The following is a 15,910-nucleotide window of genomic DNA, read 5'->3' as shown; positions in this document are numbered from 1 at the left end:
GTTGCTGGGCTATAATTTCCATCATCCCTGACTATTGGCCGTGCTAACTGAGGCTGAGGGGACTTTGAGTCCAACATCTGGAGGGCCATGGATCTGTCACCCCAGGCATAGAGGAAGTCTGTCGGGCCAGTTTCATCCACACAGAGTTAAGTACTGCTTCTTGGAAGCAATGCATATGAGTGTGGGAAGCAATGCATATGGGTGTGGTGCCCCCCCCTCATATGTTGTGTGTTCCTTCCTGCTAATCTATAGTCTTGCACACAAGACTAAACCCAGATTTTTTAAATCTGTATTTAATGCATCCAATCATTTCAGAAATGATAAAACTGGGGTGTAAAATATTTACATGACAGATGTGCTAAATTACCAATTATTCAGCATTTGCTCTAATTATGCAGTGGAGTGTTTTGATCATCTGTAGAACATAATAAACAGGTGAGTGAGGTGATTAGAGACCAATGAACTGTCTTTACAAAAAAGTTTAAGAACTATGGTCAGAGCTTCTCTCTTATCATTTGACACCCCAAGAAAAGCATAAAAATGTTGCATGTTCCCAACCTTATGTCCATTGTGGTTATGAAGCCTTTTATGTTCTCTGTCTTTCTTGTTGTGGTTATGAAGCCTTTTTCTCTCTGTCTCTCAGTCAGTGCTCAGAAATCGCAACTTGATTAAAAATAAAAGTTTACAATAAACCACGGAAATAAACCTTTTAAACAAATGTGTACTTGAACATCTGTCTGTTTGTTACTTATGGGCAGAGTATCAACGTTTGTGAAGGCTAGCTATACTAACACTACGTAAGATGTCAGGGTACATAAGTAGGAAAGCTCTTTGGGGACAATTATTTTATTTACAAGAGTGTTTATAAACTGCCAAAGCATAAGAAAAATATTATGGTGTGCAGTAAAAAAATTTAAACATCAAAAAGCAGTAAAATTACAGAACAAATGACCAACACTGAATTGAATTAATTCTCTAAAAACTCCTAGCAAAGTAAAAGCATTTTCAGCAGGCAACAAAAAATCAGTGTTGTAGGTGCTTGTCAGATTTCAATAGTGTTCCAAAATATTGGTGCCACTATGCTAAAGGCCTTAGTTCACATAGAAATTAAATTAATGTGAAATAACTATGGGACAGTCAGGAGGGCGTCTCCAGATTATGGCAGTGGTCTGACGGATATATAGGGGGCAAGGCAGACCTTCAAGTAAGCTGGTCCTAGATTGGGGCTTTATCGCTTGAACTTAACTCAGTGACATCCTGGTAGCCAGTGAAGAGCTTTCTGCACTAGTATAATTATATGTGGTTGCTCCAAACTAACCCCAAGTATGTAGAAGCAAGATGAGCAAAAGTGATGTGCTGGGACACGTTAATGTTCCTTGAAAAATGAAGTAACTATGTGTAACGCAGCCACTACTACATTTCCCTTAAAGGGTGAAGGTACTTTGCAGCATTGACCTCCCTCACATCTCCCAGCCAATACATGGGAAATAATGTCATCTAGATGAAGGGAGTAAGGAGATCCCAGACTGACTTGTCCAAAGGAGAGAACAGGGTACTAGAAATCCATTTTAGCTCTACTGCTATCCAGGAGTTGCAAAAGGATATTAGCTCTTTGCTCTGGGAGCTGTTGAAATCTTTTTCAGTGTAGTGTCTCTCCAATTTTTAAGCCAGGAAAAAAAATTGCCCTGGATATCGCATGTTTGGGAAGAGTTGCCTTAGAAAGTAATATTCAAACGTTGCCCACAATTTATGGTGCAGTCAACTAACCGGGGAACAAAACTGTCACTAAAAGGCATGTTTCTTGCACATCCTCTTGTGCAAGTCTAGTGTGTGCTGTCTGCTGATTTCTCTGAGGCTATGCATTAGTGGGAAGTGTCTCTGCTTAACATAATAAGAAGTTGCTTTAAAATTGTAGGGCTCCAGATAAGACTTTTGCTAAACACCTCTGCAGAATGTTTTCGTTGAGTGGGCTTTGCTTGATGAACGAATGCAAACTTTCCACAGGCATTTATCAGCAAAAAGAAAGATTACACCATGCACAGAGGCTCTGTTAAAATGTTTTAAAGTGCTCTAAAATTACTATAATGATGTCTGTCTTTGTAATAACTGTTTTTGCTTAGTATCTCTTAGCAGTGCAATGCTTTGATTGGGCTGTATAGTGGCATTTAAGCTAAACTGCACAATTCCTACGGGTGTGGCAAAAGAACAGAGTACATAATTTCCATTGTAATTTTTACTGGCATGATCAGACTTTGGAAGTTGTTATATGGGAGTTAGTCCATACTGTGTGTGTACAGTCAAGCTAGTTACATTAGAATATATTTCTGGAATGGGCAGGCTTCAGGAGGGAACTGCTGTATCCACAGATGCTGCTATGATATATAGGATTGTGATGTTCCAGGATTTAGAGCGATGCTCTGTGTAGCTGCTTCACAGTTGGGGTATCTCTCTAGAATGGGAAGTACCTCTGGATGCTTGCCCCTCTTCCTCTAAAATACATCATGCACACATAGCCCAACATACACTGTTTATTCCTAAAGTCTGAAAAGATGCCATGGGCTACCTGTTTCCTTCAAAACTTGGAGCTTCAAAACTTGGAGCATGATGTCTTCATCATAGCGCTCAAAGCTAAGCCAGAGAAGAGATTGTGGCCTATTGCCGAAATAAAACACAAACACCATTCAGTGGGTTGAATCATGGGCCACTTTATTAAACGGAATCAATTAGAATAATGAACCTGCAGAGGGGAAATCAAGTGCGGGAGCATTCTGATGATCCAGGCAAAGCCTGCTTGCAGCCATAGGGCAACTAAACCTTGCCTGAGCCCGGGGCTGCCCTATGCCAGACCCCAGCTCAAGCCACACCCTGAAGATGTGTAGGGGGTCCAACCCGCATCACCGCCCCCCGGAGCCATGAAACTCCGAGCGGATGAGGCACGTTGGCCCCAAATGTGGCCCGTGTTCTGCCCCCTGGGCCGTATAGCCCTGAGCTGCAGGCCCCCGGACCGCCAATCGCCCCCAAAGGTGCCTAAAGGTGTCACCTAGCTGCCCTTTCCCTTTAAACCTTTTCCCGCACTTCTTTGCCACAAAAGGGAGACAAGCCTCTGCTTAGTCTCCCTTTACCCCACACCCGATAAGAATCTCGTGCAGACCCCTCTGCAGGCCCATCTGGAAGATGCCATCGTTGCCCCACGAACTGCATGTCCACGCATGCCTACTACTGAGGGCCTTGCCCTCCATGTCTGACCACAGCAGACGACCCAAGGCTACCGAGGCCTCAACTGCATGTCCTCACATGCCTGCCACTGAGGGCCTTGCCCTCCATGTCTGACCACAGCAGACGACCCAAGGCTACCGAGGCCTCAACTGCATGTCCTCACATGCCTGCCACTGAGGGCCTTGCCCTCCATGTCTGACCACAGCAGACGAACAGATGCTATTGTGGCCTCAACTGCATGTCCTCACATGTCTTGCCCTTCAGTAACCAAGGTAATTCCCACCCAGGGGAATGACCACCACCTGCAGAACCTTCCGCCCTGAACCCTGCTGGAACAACATGGGTAGGAGACCATTCCAGTGCATACTCTGTCGACCCAGCCACCAAACTGTGGCCCACCATCCGAGGCCCAGCTGTGAACCAATGTGCGTTTGCGGCCCCAAGGCCAGCCTATGAGATCATGCCATGGCTGCAGAGTAGGCTGCACGTCTGCTCCATCCCCATCCAGCAACCTGCCAAAACAGAAACAATCGTGAACAGTTGGGTCGCGGACCTTCAGACTCACCCCCAGGGTGAATGTATTCCATGCGCCCCCTACTTCCACCTCCTAATGGCGTGCACCTGCATATACCAAAACCAAATGGACCGTCCCAGGTAGGCAATTCCACTGCCGGGTAGGCAACCCCCATTCCGGAGGAGCATGTCCCTCAAACCACCATGGGTCTGCTCCCAGGCACTGCGACACTAGACTGAAACTTTATAAGGGAAGATCCCTCCCCCTGAATATCAGGCAACCAGGCCTGTAGCTTCAGGCCAAAAACACTATGACGCCGTCATGGGGAAATGTCCAGTCCAGGGGGAGGGTAAAATAATGTGGACTAACTCTTGCACCCCTGGTCTGCCTGGAAGTCTGACCTGGCCCCCAAACACCCTCGCCCCCCATCCGGAAGGCTCCGAATTAAGTGTGAGGGCCGCTACCTGCAACTGCTGAGCTTTGAAGCATGATGGTCTCAGGGCACCTCCCTGATCAACCATCCCTGGCGGGTCAGGTGAATATGGAGGATGAGGATAAGGGGTATGGGGGTGTGCATGGGCCAGCTGGCCAGCACCTGACATATCCCAAGACATCTGAATGGTCCTAAAGGCCCCCTGCCAGCCTACCTTGCGACACACTGACAGACAAGCTACATTCCTACCATGTGATGAATTCCAGCACGTGATTCATAGGAATAGGCCACACTTTGCATAGCCCCTGCCAGCCCCTAACTCCCAGGAATCCCCTCCTGCCCTCTGATAGCTGGTGAGCATGCTGGGGCAGCAGATAGGCATATGGCCATCTCTGACTCCCTTCCCCCATCTCCCAGTATGCGGCATGGGACTAGCTGAGTCGGTCCTTCCTCTAACTGAAACACCATTGATGCGCCGCAGGAAAGGAGGGGGCCACCAGAGGTTGGCGCACAAGGCAGCCAAAAACTTTGAACTTGTGGTAAGGCTGTGAAATCCCTGTTATGGCACCATCACCCCCACCGTAGAAGGCCCCCAACACCTGAAGGGGAGGAAGCAAACACCTTCCCCAGCCCCTGAAAACTGCAGGATCTTGATCTGCAACAGTTCAAGCTTTTCCAGGGGAGCCTGCAGCCCTGGGTCCAAAAGTCAGTCTTCATACCCTGGAAGGTGAACACTGGGGCAGGATCTTCCCTTTCCCCAGCTGCCAAAGGAACCCCCCAGTTCATAGCTACGCTATAAACTGTGCCATCAGGTGCTAATATGCACCCAAAGTCTGCCCTACCCGTAAACTGTAAATCATGAAAGTAGTGCCCCACTGCTTCTGAGCCCTCTCGTCTCCAAGAAGGGGCTGAAGTGCTCCATGCAAGAATACAGCAGCCCCTAGGTAATGCTCTGCTGCATAGTTGACTTAACAGGCAAAACTCAGCAGCTCAAAATCCACCGTGTGTAACGGCCGGCAATGCAGGCAGATTAGCTGCCACACTTGCCCATAAGGCATCACTGAGTGACCCCACTTGTATGACAGATGGTGAATCAGGTAGACTTTGCCCACTGCCACTGTGGGCACTATACGGGGGGGGGCGCTGAGAGAGCAGAGGTAGGGGATGATGGGAAGGGGCCAATAACCCTGCCCAACTGTATGTCTTAATCAATTGTCCCCTGGACCAGTGCGTCCATAGGATCCGGAAAACCGCATAATAAAGAAAAACCACATCATAAAATGAGTCCCCCCATAACTGGGCAGTCTGCAAGCAAGGTCCATAGCCCTCGAGCGTAGCTGGGAAGGGACACTTTTTCCGAGCAGCCTCTGCTGGGGGCTGCCCTGGCCCCACATATCCTTCTGGGTTGTTGTTGTGCCTTTAATAGCAGGTTCGTATTCAGCAGTTATTAGATGGCATGGAGTTAAGCAATGTCATCTTCTAATGTCTGCAGATCAAATGACCCTTAAAGGCACAGGACTAGAGGCCTGTAAAAAGGTGGGCACCTTATCTACAGACCAGTTTGTAAACTAGCTAAAGTGAAGATGCAAGCAAATGTGCAGCCTGCGTGTGATTAATTCCATTATGTTTAAATAATTTACTCAGAGAATATGAATTGGACCAATTCTATGCATACTTACTTGTGAGAAAATCCCCGAGTGTCTCGTTACTTCTTCCCCTGGAAGGGTGCATGTGATTGCACACATACAGCAGAATCCTATGTGTGTTTACTCAGAATATCACAGATTAAATGGGTTTTAGGACAGAGGTTTATGGGACTTAACTGATGGAAAGGTTCATATATTTTTACCTGGGTTTGAAGAACGTATTTGGGGGGGGGAGAAGCTTAACAGTGAAAAAAGGGGGGATGAGTTCCCTTTGCATTTTGGAGTTGAGGTAGTTTTGGAGGTGAGGTTGCAGCACTAACTGGGGTCCCTACAGGCTCCTGCCGCCTCCCTTCTGTCTCCAGCTGCCCCCCACCCTCCTCAAAAAGCCCCTGCTCTTGTAATTACATTGCATTGCTCCAATCCAAATGGCCGCTACGTTATGACAGAGCATCTTTCTAGGTTATTCTGCAAAAGAAGTGGCGGCCACAGGCAGCAGGAGGCTGAAATTTGAAGGAGGATTAAATTTAAAAGAGGATTAGACAAATTCATGGAGGACAGGGCTATCAATGGCTACTAGCCATGATGTCTGTGCTCTGCCACCCTAGTCAGAGGCAGTATGCTTCTGTAAACCAGCTGCCGGAAGCCTCAGGAGAGGAGAGTGTTCCTGCACTCGGGTCCTGCTTGCGGGCTTCCCCCAGGCACCTGGTTGGCCACTGTGAGAACAGGATGCTGGACTAGATGGGCCACTAATTCAAAGGAGGGCGGGAGGCTGACAGAGCGGCCTTAAATGGCCTTCAGCCACCCCGCCTCCTTCCTGTGTGTCACTATGGCGCGCCGCGTGCACGCCCGATGGCGGCCTGAGCTTCGGCTGTGGCCACAAACTCGCCCCTTTGCCCGGAAGTACCGGGCACGGAACGGGATTGTAGCTTAGAGCATATGTTTTGCAACCAGAAGGTCCCAGGGTCAATCTCTGGTTCTCCAGCTAAAAGAATCCAGAGGTAGGTGATTTGCAAGACTTCTCCCTGAGACCCTAGAGCAGGCTTTCCCAACCAGTGTGCCTGCAGATGTTGTTGGACCACAACTCCCATCAGCCTCAGCCAGCATTGCCAATGGCTGAGGCTGATGGGAGTTGTGGTCCAACAACATCTGGAGGCACACTGGTTGGGAAAGGCTGCCCTAGAGAGTCACTGCTAGTCAGTACTACCAGTAGTACTAGATGGACAAATAATCTGACCTGGCCTAAGGCAGCTTCCTCTGTTCCTCATGTATACATGGAACAGAATGCTGGGATGTTGGAGTTCTAAGCCAATCTTGCATTGGGGAAGGGCCTGGGATTTCCAGTGGCAACCAGCAACGTATCTCATCTTGCAGCATGCAAGTTTTACTTACTAGCATTAAAAATAGTTACTGATTGGAGTTGCTGAGATATGCTCACCATGTTTAAAGATGAATCCTTCAGCTGACTTTGTGAGGTTGAGCCGGTGGTGGTCGTACATGAGTAATTTATTATAATAATCAAAAAACATAAATGGTTTTAAAATATGTTTTTAGTTGTAACTGTATTTATAGAATGTTTTTAACTGTTTTTAGAATCCTGTTCTCCTTTTTGTTGTTGCTGTTGTTAAATTTCTTAGTTGATATATGCAACATCCTGGGCTCCTTTGGGAGGAAGGGTAGGATAGAAATTCAATAAATAAATATATAAATAAAATATGCAGAAAAGCTATCTGAGCCCTCTTGATAGGGTTGATTGGGAATGTAAAAACCACAACGGTTACTGTGAGTTGAAGGCATATTGCTTAAACTTCTGATTCAGCTTAGATTTGTAAGCTGGTCTTATTGGTTAATTAATTTAATACAGATGGGCCCCGCTTATACGGCAGGTTCCGTTACGGACTGCTGCCGTAAAGCGGAACCCATTGAGCATAATGCGAAAATGCCGCAAAAGCACAAAAACGGCTTTAAAACGGGGAATTTCCCCTAATTGAAAGCCGCCGCATTAGCGGAACGCCGGAATGCGAAGTGCCGGTAAGCAGGGCCCTACTGTATGCTTTTTTTTTTTTAACTTTTTCTTAACCCCTTTGTATTGGTCAGATTTGATAAGTGAAAGAGCATCATGTTAAAGGGGGACGGGCACCAATGTCTTCCTTAAAGATAGCTTTAAAATTTGCATTTTAGTTAAAATATCTGCCCTTGAGTTTTCTTGATATGAAATGCATTCGTATCTGTGTCTGTTCCTAAACTTGTAAATCTCTAAAAAGTCTTTGGTACTCGAAGTGAGGTGAAGCGGAATAATAAAGTCTAATTTTATTTCAGCAAAAGCAGCTTGAAATTGAAAGAACTACAAAATGGCTGAAGATGTTGAAAAGCTGGGAGAAATACAAGAGCACGGAAAAGGTAAAGCTAAGTGTTTCCATGGGCAGTTGCATTTACTGAATGCAACTGTATTGAATTGAGTACCATAGTCTTGGGCTTTCATTTTTCTCTATCATTACAGCATTCATTTTAAACAACAAATGCACAAAACGACTTCCATTCAGCTAGTTTCCAAGAGCTGCATTGCATTGGAAGTTCAGCTTCAGAAGAATAATTGCTTAGGAAATAATTGTGCAGTAGGAATGGAGATGGTGTACATAAGCAGAAACTCATGAAGTTTCACTTAAAGGATTTTTAATCTTCACTTAAAACATTCATCCTATTTTTTCTCTCACACGTGTGCCTACATCTCTCCCCCCACCTCCGGTTTGTGTTGTGCTCCTTATGCTGCAAGATTTTGGAACGCATACATGCCGTTCATTCGGCCAGATAGGCGGCCTAAAAATAAAATTTTATTATTATTATTATTATAAAAAGGGTAACATCTCAGAAAATACACATACCTTTCTGTGCATTTGTGTTATAACTAGGCTAGATGAGAAAACAGCATACTTTAATAATAGCCCAAAGGACCAAGTCAGGCTGTTAGAAGCTTTTTGAGCACTGGTCACTCGCTGAGGTTTGGTTAAGTCATAAAGAACCCTTGTCTGTGTCTTCCAGATAGATCTTGAAAACTTCCAGCATAGTTTGTGACCTGACTCTTCTCCTAAGAGTGAGCCGTTGTACTCTGCTGAGTCTCTTGTTCCATCTCAGCAAATTGTCAAGAATAGGGGGGAATTCTATGTAGGTAACTGAAGGAGTTTTTAACAACCTTCCCAGCCTGCCAGCACTTTAAGATCTGCAGAGTGCCACTGCCTTCAGTGGAGATGCAGATGTCAACTAGGGCTTTTGTGGCTGTGGTGCCCCAGTTATAATATAGTCTTCCCGGGGGAGCTTACTTAGCACCAAACCTTATTTTTTAGGTACCAGGCGAAAACCCTTTCATTTACCTGGGCTTTTAAGGATGATGCTTGTATGCTTTTACCTGCTGTATCTATCTCAGTGTTTTACAGTGTTTTTGCAGTTGTATTTTTAATTGTTGTATTATCGTGAACAGCCCTAGAATAATTTTTTGATGAAGGGTGGTGTGTAATACACTTATACAGCTAAAATGGTATACAGTATGCAAGACACACAAACACAGGTCATTGGCTAACTGCTGTTGATGCCATGGAATGATCATGAATATTCTACATGCTCAAGGGAATCTTCTAGCTACAGAATGTTGGCAAACAGTGGAGCTTCTGACACAGGTCTAAGGAGAGAAGGAATTGCATTTAGCAGGCAATGGAACCAGTTGGTTTGTAGGGGGTGGGTCAGAATGGCTGAGAAGCTAAGGGTTTAGGAAAAGAGACAGAAGAGGCTTGTTGCTATGGGGAAGAGATGATCTGAAGAGGTTGGTCTGGAGGAAGAATCGAATAGGGTCCATGGACCTGTGCTGTTGGGTAGAAACTTACTGGAAAGGAAGATTTGGCAGATAGAGACCTATATAGCTATTCAGGCTTAGCCATATTTCTTTTTGTGAAGGGGCTTCATCCTGACTGATGAACTTTGGATAGAAAGTACTGAGACATGGGCTTGGACCATTGGCTTATTTAACACTGTCCATCTAGGGGGAGAATTATGGTACCTATAGCTTAAATAACTTTCCTCTCCTAACTAACCATAAATCATTTTGTAAAAGTCCAAAGTTTGAGGCCCAAACCCTCAATTCCTGTGTTAGGCATGTGTTAGAACTACGTTCCTTGTAATAGTGCCATTTCAGAATTATTCTGCTGGTACAGGAGCCATTGTATAAACTGGTATGGGTGTTGTGTTGAAAAAGAACTTCTGAAACGGAGCACCTTGTACCAATTTGTGATGTGACCCTTTCTCTCCGGAGGTCCTTATTATAGAAAATGTTTTACTATTTCGCCTCCATCCCTCTCCCTTCTTTTGTCTGTCATTTTTAAAAAAAAGTTTGGAAGAGAAATACTGGTGAAAGCATTTATATAAGGATATAAAATAGAAAGGAAGGAATGGAGGGAAAAGACATTCAATGTTCTTTCTTAAGAATGTCCACATCATGCCTTTTTGGGAAAGCTTTTTTTAAACAACTGGTTATAAGCCTTGTGCAGCCTTGGACAAGTCAGGCTCCCTCCCTCCCTCTCTCTCTCCCCTCTCTGTCTCTCTCTGTGTGTCTCGCTCAAGAGGAAGACCACACAAGGGATGGATTGATTCCATAAAGGAAGCCACAGACCTGAAGTTACAAGATCTGAACAGGGTGGTTTATAACAGATGCTACTGGAGGTTGCTAAATCATAGGGTCGCCATAAGTCAAAATCGACTTCTTGTTATTGTTATGTGCCTCCAACAACAACAAGAGATGGAAGTACCCGTTCAGCATCCTTTCTCTAGCCCCCCACCCCACCCCGGTAACCTGTAACCTTCCTTTAGTAACTTCTTGCAGAGGGAATCAACACTTTTGCCTCTCTGTATGCTGCTCAGCACCCCTTTTGACCTGCTGCTTTCAGTTTATGCATTCACATCTTAGTTATATTCTGTAGCTGTCCTGAAGTAGGGCATGTCAAGCCATTAGTCACTGCAGGCATTAAAAGCTTCACTTGTCCTGGTGTGGTCATATCTTTCAAGATGCCTCGAATAAAAATGTCATTCACTGTATTCACATTCAAATATCTCCCTTTGGTATGCCATCTGACTCTCTTGGTGATGGAAGTTAGCTGTCTGACAAAGAGAGAAGAAATAACAGGGAAGCAGAAGGGAGGAGGGGGAGAAACTGCCAAGCTGAGGTAGTTAGAAATAATTTAGAGTTTATTGAGAGACTCGGTGTCAAATTGTCACTTGTTTTTTTCCCCTGCCCGTGGCTTCCAAAGGATAAATAACTGAGATTCAGAAAGGGATAGCAACTCTGTTTCTCCTCATCCCTGGCTCACACAGAAATCGATGAATGAGGCCGAAGCTTCTGTGGGAGCCGTGGGTTCAGACAGCTGCTGCAGCCATTCGCAAAGCATTTCTATTTATTTATTGTCTTTGTATGCCACCCTCTAACCAAGTTCACAGGGTGCTTTACAACAAGAATCAAAGCCGATTAAAAATGCATACAATTAAAGCATACACAGAAAAACTGGAAAAGCGGCAAAGATAACTGTGAAGGTCCACAGGGGATTTCCTCGGCCCAGATAGCTCCTACCATCACTGCCCCGATTTGTGGGTGTTGAGGAGAAGAAGCAGAGACCTGAGGGAATCTTCTCCCTTGGATCCCCTGTAGTTTCTTCCTCTGCTAGCTGGGAGGTACAGGGGGCTTGAAGAAGAACCTTCTCTGGCCACCCAAACCTTCTGGGGTGAGGAGGATACTGTGGGACTGGCCTGCTGGGGGTGATTCCAGAGTGTCCTGCAAAGGGGCCAGAAAGAGGACCCCTGGACTTGTCACCCCCAAGCCCCATAATCCCGAGAAAGGGGCTACCGGGGTGCTGCAGGGCACAGAAGTGGGGCAGACCCTATCATCAACCCACCAAACACTGGCACCAGACTAAACTGGCCAGCAGTTGTCTCTGAAGAGCAACCCAACTTGGAGCAAGGCCAAGTAGAGGACAGTAAGGACTTGGTATGATTTTGATATCTGATAGGGGCTGTATTACCCAGGTCATACCTCAGTAAAGTCAGAGCTACTACAAGTGGTGTCTGTCTTGTTGGCAGCTGGGGCTCATGTTTGGGCATATCCCCCATGGAGCATTCAGTGTGCCCTCCCCCAGGATGGGCAAAATAATAGTGATTAGCCCTTCCAGCCCTCTCTGTATTTCCATCAACTTCCTGCTTGCTCCCTTTTGGTATCACATGGCTTTATCTTGAGTTCTAGAGCAATTTCTGGTTCCTTGTTTATTTCCTATAAATTAATGTTAATTGTTAATTTCTGGTTATTTGCATCCAGTAAGAAACCAGGTGTGTTGGAGAGAGGATGAGTGTGCAGGAAGGGAGGATAGGAAGAAGGCCATTTGCTGGTGGCTCTCACAGCTGTTAACAACCCCTGGCTGCTACAGTCACCGTGAGACTTCTCTCCTCATGAAGCCTCATTCACAAACATCTGTTCTGAACAAAATATCCCAGTTCTTATACACTCATGAACGTAAGAATGCCTATGAAGTTCCCATTCTGTACAGATAATGAAGTCCCAAAAGAATACACTGTCTTTGTCCTTTTGTGATTGATTTGGATAGTGGGTGGGGAGAAAAGGTTATTTTCTATCATTATGAAACATAAGAGTCTAATCCTTTCTTTTGGAGCCCTGGAATGCATGCAGAAGAACATGACTGCAAGTGCTAGGACAAGAAAATGTTGCTTGAGGTCCAGCTCCTTTTGTTTTAAAAATTAAGCCTATGATGTTAAAAATATGTATTGAAATATTATCATAGTATAATTCTGAAAGTGAAAATGGGTTGTATTCAACTAAGCCCTACTCAGAGTTAGACCCACTGAAATTAATAAACCTCAGTTGTGTTTATTAATTTCAGTGGGTTTGTTCTGAGTTGGATTAGTACTGTATGCTGCCCTATATAACTAAATGGGAAATACTCCATTGCATGTTTTGAGATACTTGTGGAAAACTGAGAACTCCCTGAATTTTAAAATATTTCCATAATTTGTTTGGCTTTTTTAATAATAAAAATTGTAAGCCACTTTCTCTCTCCCATGGAGATGTCCAGAGCAGCTGACAGGTATAAAAACATAAGCAGGAAAAAGTTAAAATAGGGGTTATAATGCATTCAAAATGAACCTGAGATAAAATTATTACAAACTGATGTAAAGTTATGATTGTTTGTGGTGGTGGTTGTTGGAAAATATACCCCTGTAGAGAGTTTACTGAACTTGAAGACCTCTGAGTGTGCCCCTCTAATGATAGCTAAATGGAACTTCCAAGATCAGAGGAGCCCCAACAGGAGAAGGCTGTTACTTCCATGTCCAGAGTTTTGCTGAGCTATCTGATTGGCTCCTTTGGAAGCAGGATGTGGGACGAGACAGACCTTTGGTCTGATCCAACATTGCTGCTCTTCTTTTCTTAGTAAAAATACCCTGAACTGATGGCAGTTCCCAGTACTGGTACACAACCCAGACATCTTAATCCTGCCTCTTTTTCCCCTCTTCCTGACTGAGCAGATTAAGCATATAGCTAAAAGACTGAATGATCCCCCGGCTGATAGTCCCCCGGATCAGCTCTCGCCTCTGTCATGAAGTCAGTAGGTGGGCTTTGGCAAGGCACTCTCCTTCAGCCTTGCCCCCCATCTGCAATATGAGGGAGGATGGTACTGAGTTCATAGGGCTGTGGCAAGCATTGCAACTAGATAATGTACACTGAAGCTCTTTGAGCATTGGAAAGGGCTATACAAATGTTAAGCTTATTACTATTACCTGATCATACCTGCCCCTTCATAAGGTTGAGGGTGAGATTCAACATAACGTTGGTTAAGATGTTTGAGACTTGATGTTGTTGCACCAAGGGTGAGTGCACAAGCTTGATTGTCATGGGGTATAAAAATAAAAGCGGTTGTGCTATGAGTTGTGCAAAAAAAATTTGCAAGTGCAAGACACCCATTGGATTCGGCTGTTGCTTGTGGGGATAGCCTTTAGGCGAGAAGTCTGCTACAACTGGAGATCACCCTACCTGTTTTCCTATTTCCTTGTGCTTAAATGGCCTTTCGCACCCTCCCATAAAGACGTTTTTTGGGAAATCATTGTGTTCACGCCCGATCTCTTGTATAACTGAAGCCAGTGCCACAAAAGGAGATTCTTCATCCTTCAAAGAATATATCTTCTATATTGGCCAGGGCTGTGGAGTCGGAGTCGGAAGCAATTTTGGGTGGAGTCGGAGTTGGAGTTGGTAGAAATGTACCGACTCCGACTCCAGCTTCAAAATAAATTTTGATTGACAATTTTTTTAAAATATAAATTCAAAATGTCAAAGAAGCTTCCCATGAAGTCAGCTGTAGTTGAGCATTTCACCATAACTCAAGATGGAAAACATTTTGTGTGTCAGTGTATGACACAGGACCCAGATGAAGACAAATGCTGTGATGCCAAGATCAGCGCATATTCAGGCAGCGATAAAAATGCTCCTATGAGAGCTTCCAATTTAAAAAGACATTTACAGCCCTTTCCAGGGCTGTGGAGTTGGAAGCAATTTGGGGTGGAGTCAGAGTCGGGCAGTAGAAAAATAGAGTAGTCAGAGTTGGAGTTGAAGATTTGGTGTACCAACTCCACAGCCCTGATATTGGCAGTTTATAAGATTTTCTCTGTCTTCTCTGCATCTCTAAAATCTTAGACAGATAATAGGAATCCTTAATCCAGTTTTGATCTTTCGTTTTTAGCCAGGATCTGGTAACATTTGTTTGTAATAAAGGTCTTCCTTTTGGGGAGGGGGGGAAGGTCACTTGGACCCAAATGTCCATAGCCTCCAGGAAAGTCTAGAAAATTGTTGCATGGTTCTTGAGGTTTCTTTTTGGTCTCTTCTACGGTCCTAAAACTACTCTTCAACATACTCAGAATCTTTTCAATAATAATTAATGCAGTTTTTCACCCCTTTAATATGGTCTGTTCTTTTGTTTATAAATAGATTTAACTGACCTTTCCAGTTAACCCCAGAATGTTACCATTTTACATCTTTTGAGTTTGCACCTTTAAAAAATAGCATACAAATGCAACAAATCCATTCACAAGAGTAAAAGTAAACTTGTCAAAGAATTGTGATTTGGCTGCAGTGCTCTTAAATATACATGCGATATCAATTGTTTTCAAATGCTTTCAAACAACACACATACTCAGTTGTGCTCACTAATACAATTCTCCCACTTTCATTTTGCCCTGGAACGGTCTCAAGGGCTATGCCACTTTTTTTTTCATTCTGTGATGCCAGTGTAAAAAGCTTTGGTTTTCAAATAGTAGCAGTTGTTAGAATTTAGTTGTGGACCTGATGATGTATGATTTGAGCAAGTCACCGTATGCATGTGTATTTAATATTTATAAGCCATCTTTCTGGATGAACACAGCAAACAAATAGGAGCACACTATATCAGCTTTGCTTCCCACCTGGAAAATGGGAGTAATGACCTACCTCACAGGGCTGTTGTGAAGTACCCAGGGTATAAAGCATTTTGCAAACTTTAAAAATTGCATAAATTATAAATTCATATTTATAAATTTAAAAAATTATGAATTATAGGTGAATGAAATTAGAGAGTCTAATTTGTCTGGTTTCTCAAATTTATTTTTTAGGTCACTGTTTTTACTTCATCATTACAGCTTTTATTGCAGGTTAGTTAAGGCTGATTGGTTTTTCCCTTCAGCATTTCATGGATTCCTGTTTCCAAGAAACACCATCCCACTCAACCAGTGCTCTGTAATCAGAGGAGATGTACCACGTTTACAGCTGGCATATTCCTGCAAGGCCTGGCACCCGCTTGGCCCGGAGTGCGCTGCAGCTGGTGATGCTGCTGTTTTCATGGCATCTTGCCATTTCCACATTCTGTTTTGATCAGTTATAATTGCATCAGACAACGGTTATTCATCTGTTGTTTCATTTACCTTTTGTGCAAACGAGATACCGCTGTTTACTTCTGTTCACCCTCACAACTTGGGTGGGGGTGGGAACATTTCTGTGGTGGTCCTTTAGTCTGTGGCTGGCCTCAAAAGCGTAGC

The 15,910-nt window shown here is 44.4% G+C and overlaps 1 protein-coding gene across 7 annotated transcripts in view; it reads left to right on the top strand.

Annotated features, from left to right (window-relative positions):
* USP6NL (USP6 N-terminal like) overlaps window positions 1-15,910 on the top strand; it is a 189,677-nt gene that overhangs the window by 126,327 nt on the left and 47,440 nt on the right. For all 7 annotated transcript variants that reach the window (XM_061638338.1, XM_061638340.1, XM_061638339.1 and 4 more), the window contains one exon: window positions 8,126-8,206. In XM_061638338.1, the coding sequence (XP_061494322.1) occupies window positions 8,126-8,206 (81 nt within the window). The remainder of the gene's footprint in view (window positions 1-8,125; window positions 8,207-15,910) is intronic.

The sequence above is a fragment of the Rhineura floridana genome, chromosome 8 (genome assembly GCF_030035675.1).
Source record: "Rhineura floridana isolate rRhiFlo1 chromosome 8, rRhiFlo1.hap2, whole genome shotgun sequence".
Classification (NCBI taxonomy): domain Eukaryota; kingdom Metazoa; phylum Chordata; class Lepidosauria; order Squamata; family Rhineuridae; genus Rhineura; species Rhineura floridana.
This window is presented reverse-complemented; position numbering and strand designations above follow the sequence as displayed.